At 44.9% G+C, this 6,863-nt stretch overlaps 1 protein-coding gene across 4 annotated transcripts in view; it reads left to right on the top strand.

Moving 5' to 3' along the window:
• Positions 1 to 960, top strand: part of LOC147013107 (uncharacterized) — a 145,897-nt gene extending 144,937 nt beyond the window's left edge. For all 4 annotated transcript variants that reach the window (XM_085854693.1, XM_085854692.1, XM_085854691.1 and 1 more), the window contains one exon: positions 218 to 960. In XM_085854693.1, the coding sequence (XP_085710819.1) occupies positions 218 to 353 (136 nt within the window). In that variant the 3' untranslated portion in view covers positions 354 to 960. The remainder of the gene's footprint in view (positions 1 to 217) is intronic.
• The last annotated feature ends 5,903 nt before the right edge of the window (positions 961 to 6,863 follow it).

Genomic DNA, 6,863 nt, shown 5'->3' with positions numbered 1-6,863 from the left:
ACAAGCAGTTGCGTTGACAAGCAGTTACTGCCCTTTAAAATATTTAATACTTTTATTGTGCATATAAATATGACATCCACCATAAAATAAGAAGAAATAGCTTTTACAACTGCATTTGTGTGCCTCGAAGGCACTGAAATTTGTGACGTATTCACAGGGTTGATATTTTAGGTTGGGTTAATAAGAAATAACTGTGGCATTCTTCTTCTCTCATTAGCCATTATGAGTTCCAGAAGGATGAACAGCTGCACAGCTTCTTTGGTGCCTTCGCTGATCATTTAGCTGAGGATGAACTGTGGGAAAAGTCATTTGTGCTGAGGCCACGTAGTGGCGGGCAAAAGGCCTATCTTTGATCTCTGTTCAACCATAAGCTCTGTGCTTAACCGTCTCATCTCCAGCACCGATGACATCTGATGCCATTTGGGTAACGGTTTTACTTACTGGTGTAATGCCCACCATTCTTTTTTGCTTCATGAATGTTGAATCGATATTTATTTGTTCACTTACATTTCTGAATGTATTCTGAAAGGGTTTTCAGTTCTAACAAAAGATCATTGGAGTAAGTTGTCATTGTTGGAACAATTGAACAAAGGTTTCAAAAAAATTTTAATGTACTTTTTGAAATATTTTACTCACTTTGCACATTTTCTACAACCTTCACCCAACAACCTGACTTTATTTATTTTTCACATGTATACCTAATAGCCCTTGAACTAATAAAGGAGCCACAATTTACACTGGGATGGAATATTTAGTTTTACAAGGAATTATATTTTTCTACTGCATTTGCTTCGTTCACGCATGATATTTGTACTGATTATATGTGCCACTGTTCGTACAGTATGTTTGTATATTTAGCTTTTCATTTGATAAGCTTATTGTTGGCACGTGATGCTGGTTGCAGTGATTACAATTGCCTGGAGTTATAAAATGCCTTATAAAACTAAACCTGGAATTTTTCATGCAGTCTTCCTGTTTTTGTCAAAACAGCTGTTGTTCGTCATGATCAAATAAGTCTCAATCATCCTCAGTGTACCATACTCTTGATGAGTGTTGGTGCTGCCGAAGCAGTCTCTTGGCAAGGGTTATGCTGTGTGGTTTGTCATTGCCTTCCAGCTTAGGAGCAACAAGTTGTGAACATTTCTGTGGCTGAGATCTAACCATGAATCGGTTGCCACTCCATTGCAGGGGACTGTAGGTTTGGGTAGTAATTTGCTTTTGGGTCAGAGTATGAGCATCTCATGACATTCTTGTGAAATACACAGTGGAATCTTTCATGTCCACCCTCAAATGTTATCAAACGGGGCACCATCTCAATGAAAGACGACATACTCATTGACACATCTCGCTTGTGAAGTGCCAGGATCACAGTGTATCAACATGTCACGATGGCCGAGGAAGTATGCACACTCGTCTCTAATCTGTCTAACAGGCAGGGTGATTCATTGATGTGTGCCGTCCCTCGGATGGACGTTGAACTAGGTTTCCCTTCTGCCGGCATTAGTTAGTGGACGTGAAAGATCCCACAGTGTCCCACACAAAGAGAAGGTGAGCTATCGCCAGCACCATGAACACATTACAAATTCCTGCCCTAACCTGCAGGGGTCATGACATCAGCAGCACAGCCATGCCCTCAGTCAATGATGCTACCCTGCAGCCTTGTGCTGTTCATGATAGAAGAAGAAGAGTACAGTCACATCAGGAATTGAACCACTATTAGACAGCTTAATGGTCAAGTGTATGGCCTTTGAATCGTACTCGCCTGAAACTGACGATATAACCATGATAACATGTGAATGTGCAGGAAAATCGTTTTCACTGATAATATAAAGATGAAGTTAATAAAGAGAATGAGGTAAACAAAAGTTGTGAAACACAAACTAAAGACATAAGCAAATTAAAACAGCAGTTAATTGGTGTGCTTCACAATGAGGCTTTCATAAACGAATGCAGCCATGACAAAATGTTAAATCATACTGATTCAAGCCAATAAATAATCGGTTTGTGAGCACAAAAGAAGAGGGGAAAATGTAGTGAAGCTATAAATGGCAAAAAATAATAATAATAATAATAATAATAATAATAATAATAATAATAATAACAAGTCTGGGTGTGGGACAGCATGGCTCTTTGGACATCTGATACTCAGAAAAGATGGCAAAGTCACTGATCCATTTTAACCACAGGTCTCTGTCAGATCCCCCAATACAAAGATGGTGATTGGATATTTGTAATCGTTCCTCACTGTCTACCAGGGCCATGGCATGCCTGTGGTGATGTAATGTCTGGCCACAGAGATCAATGCCCAGTGAGATATCAAGACAAAGCTGCCCAGATAAAAGCAATTGAAAATGTTTTGCTCTTGCAGTGTTCCAGTAAGGAGAATGTTAGCCTGGTGTTGGCTTAGTGGTTAGGGTGGCGGCTTGGGATCCTTGGGTCCTGAGTTCAAGCCCCGTTGGGCCGCTGAATTAATATACCAGGAGGTTGACTCAACCTGTCATCCTTCTGAGGTCAGCAAAATGAGTACCAGTGGTCTGGTAAGGGGGACACTACATCAGCGGCATAGCCGCGTCCCAACCAATGATGCAACCAGCAGCCACAGGCTGCACTCGATAGTGAGAGAGAGCAAGGAGAATATCCTCATTTCAATGTCACACAGGCAGGGAGATCTCCTTTGTTTTATTTTTTGCAATTATTTGAGACTCATAATGGAGCTGTGTCACATAAATCACATTCAGGACAGAAACTGGAAAACATCGGTGTACCTTAAAGTAATTTACAAACAGCAGTTAGACATTGGACCAGTACATATAGTATACCACAAGGAGTTACCTGACGCTGCCTGGCTGGGTGAGATTTTCCTGGTGGTGGTTTTTGGACGAGTTGGACAATGAAATCCGATGAAGTTATTGGCCTCATGGTGCTTAACTTTTGCTGCGGGCCGATGCCATCACTGCCTGATCCCACATCCAAATATACACTTAATAGCAGCCTTTCTTGGCTTTAAAACAGACATCAAGGCCAATGCATGCAGATTAAAACTTTCTCCACATTCTGAAGCCAAACTTTGGCGCCTCTAGGTGCTGCAGTTCACCCGTGAAAGGACAACGTACAAACACAACAAAATATGTATATAGATGGGATTTGAACCTGGGTTCCCAACATTATCAACTATCAGTTCAGATGTGAGTGTGAAAAGGGCCAACGCTGAAGATTTACCAGAAGATTTCTGCCACTTCACCACCATCAACATCGAACCATTTACAGTGAGGGTCAGATAAACGGTATGTTTCAAAAAATGTCCTGGCCTCCACCTTGTGTCACTTCAGGGAGAAGGATCCAACACAAATATGTCTGCCATTGTGTCCTATCAGCAGGAGTTCACCAAACTCAACATTTGAAATACTAGTACGGGCCCGTAGGTGCGTGCCCGTAGGTGAGTGCCAGTATGTGCAGCCCTCTCTCGCCCCTCTCTTTCTCATCCCCTCTCTTGCCCCCTCTCTCTCCCCCTCTCTTGCCCCCCTCTCTCTCCCCCCTCTCTTGCCCCCCACTCTCCCCCTAGTCTCACCCTTCCTCTCTTGCCCCCTCTCTCATCCCCCTCTCCCGTCCCCCTCTCTCGCCTCCTGCTCTCTCCCCTCTCTTGCATTGTGACGCCCCTCTCTCACCCCCTCTCAACCTCCCCTCTGTCGTCCCCCTCTCTCACCCCCTCTCTCTCCCCCTCCTCTCTCCCCCTCCTCTCTCCCCATCCTCTCTCGCCCCTCTCTCTGTAAATGTATTCACAAATGTCTACCAAGCACAACAATTAATTCAAACCTTTGGAAAAAATAGCTTTCAAACTTTTGGGAAACAGCTGTTTCCCTTGGGAAAATTCAAACCTTTGGAGCAATTAATAATTTGAACAATTAATTCAAACCTTGGGAAACACTTGGGAAACAGCTGAAACGGATAAAGAATGATATCAAACCTTGAAAAGGCACATACTCAGCTCCCCAGCGTCGATTGTGACTTCATACCAAACGAAGAAGAAGAATTGTGACGTAAATCGTGCAAAATAAATAAATATTAATTGTGATGTCATTCGTGACGTCATAGCACCGTGTCCTGTCATTGGTCGACAGATAAATGGACGTAACTTAGGAACCGCTCGTACAATCGATATCAAACCTCGAAAAGGCACATCCGCACGGCCCCGGCAATATTCCTGGCAAGTTTCAATCAGATCGGACCGGCGGTCGTCGAGAAACGGCAGTCGCAGACAAACAGATGGACAGACACACACACACACACACATTGCTGGAATTATAGATAGATACCATATCAGGTTTACAATGGGGATGCAATTTATTTTCTCCAAATATATTGGAAAGGCACTCGGTGGAGCACACACTTCCACCAGGCTGAACAGTGTACATTTTGTATCCCACTGATAGGCTGGATCTGGATCTGATCTAAATAACCTGAACATGAAGTAATAAATGTTGGCACCATGAAAGAACCACCACACCACACAAACAGCACACACGAACAACTCGTTCAGCTGTACCTGCAATACCGACACCAGAACACACCTTTACATCAGCCCAGATATCACGTGTTAAATAACGTAGCAATGTCAGCTCGATGGAGTTTATAAATAAATTATTTATAATCCTGTTGTAGAAATTATTCCTGGGGGATCGAAGTTCTTGAGTATAATTCTAGTTATTCCTTAGTGCATGTTTTTGATCAGGGTAACAACACCAGAGATGTGTAGTGGGTTGAGACGGTCTCTGAAAACACGTTCACGACGTCTTGCGTGGTGATAATCCTCTTCGTGAACAATTTCCATGAAGAGGACCTTTTGGAAACTCAAAGTTTGGTGTTTCAGGATTGGGGGGGGGGGGGTACTCCCTTGAGGTGAAGGAAGGTTTGAAGGAATATTGGAATATGCAACGTTCCTCAAATTAAGGACGTCCTTTCGGGGAAACGCGAGGAAATATTTCAGTAAATCCTCATATCTTTCCTTCACAATGGTTTACACAAGCGGACCCTGAAGATCATTGCAATCTCCTGCGATGAAGCGGTCTGTGGGCCGACCACTTCGACATCACAGTCAGGTCGGTGGTCTCTCCCTCTCCCCTCCCCCTCTCCCTCTCCCTCTCTCTCCTCTCTCTCCCTCTCTCTCTCTCTCCCTCACATGGTCCACCATCAACCGCCTTCTGGTGAAGTTACTTAAATCCAGGATGAGCACTCACCTCCACTCATTCCTCTTTTTTCCACCTGTGGAACCAACTTCCACATTCTCTTCAATCTCATTCTTCCCTCCAGGACTTCAAGACAGCTGTTCACCATTATCTCAGACCATCCACAATCCAAAACCAGGATCTCTTCCACCCTCGTTAACCTCACCCCCATCTTCCGCTACACCCACCCCAATCCCTCCTCCTTCCAAATTTCCAGTTTTTCCCTACTGGGACTTTCCTTCTCTATCCATCTTGTCCACCCCACACATCCTTTCCTGATCTTTCCTCATGGAATGATCGACATGTGATAAGTGCGTTGCGGAGAGTGATGGGGTGAATCGGTGGTACAGGTTGAAGGGGTTTCTAAAATTGTTCAAAATCCGTACGTAATATATAGAAAGTATCAAAGACGTTCATTTCCCAGGCAGAGGGGTCGACCGGCATTGAAATGATTGGTAACTATGGTGACTGGTACCCATGGTCAACAAACTAGAACTTCAATACAATTTTTGTTTTGAATTCGAACTGTCAACAGCACCTACAATAGTGACATCACAAAGGGGTGTGACGTCACAGAGCGATAGAAACTCTTCATTGGCATTACCCAGTCGCTCTTTGTACCAGTTGAAGCATTGTCTCAACATGGAGAAGACTCGGTTCTTTATCGTCTGTTTTCTCTCTTTTATACTCTGCTCATACCTGGGATACCTGCCGCATCTTACACAGGTGAGTTTTAAACGAATATTGATGGGAGAATGTGGTCCAGCAGAGAATCGCCTTCGGTGGGGATGGGTATAGGTCAACCCCTTATGTGTGGTATGTTGGCCGGGGTGCCGAGAGGGGGGCAATGGTAACTACCCTGGGGTGCCGAGGGGGGAACGGGTAACTATCCCGGGGTGCCGAGAGGGGGGCACGGGTAACTATCCCGGGGTGCTGAGGGGGGGCACGGGTAACTATCCCGGGGTGCTGAGGGGGGCACGGGTAACTACCCCGGGGTGCTGAGGGGGGGAACGGGTAACTACCCCGGGGTGCTGAGGGGGGCACGGGTAACTATCCCGGGGTGCTGAGGGGGGGCACGGGTAACTATCCCGGGGTGCTGAGGGGGGGCACGGGTAACTACCCCGGGGTGCTGAGGGGGGCACGGGTAACTACCCCGGGGTGCCGAGGGGGTGGCACGGGTAACTACCCCGGACCTAATAGGGGTCCAGAATTATTCCTTCAGTTTGTTGTTTCATGTAATGATTGTTTGTGATGATAAAACCCCGAGGAGACCTTTGTTTTGTGTCTCCCTCCCTCCAATCCACTCAGGGCGATTTCCCGACATCCCATTGTCATGGGGAGTAAAACCTTCCCTCGTAAAATGAACTGCTGTGGGAACAATTCACACAACTCGATGTTATTTGTGGAAAATTTTCCCTGAACAGTCTTGAGAAGGACTTGGTGCGATCGGTTGAGTGTAAATCAGAAAATCGTTAAAACACCAAATAGTCCGTCTGGTCTTCTTCTTCTACTTCTTCTTCTTCTTCTTCTTCTTCTTCTTATATTTCTTCTATTTCTTCTTCTTCTATTTCTTCTTCTTCTTCCTCTCATTTGTGTTTTTATTATTATTCTCCAGCTTCTTCTTCTTCTTCTTCTTGCTCC

This window comes from Eptatretus burgeri, chromosome 14, assembly GCF_056783735.1.
Source record: "Eptatretus burgeri isolate ZD-2024b chromosome 14, Ebu_testis_v1, whole genome shotgun sequence".
NCBI lineage: Eukaryota > Metazoa > Chordata > Myxini > Myxiniformes > Myxinidae > Eptatretus > Eptatretus burgeri.
Note: the sequence above shows the minus strand (reverse complement) of the source record. Positions and strands in the feature narration are given on the sequence as shown.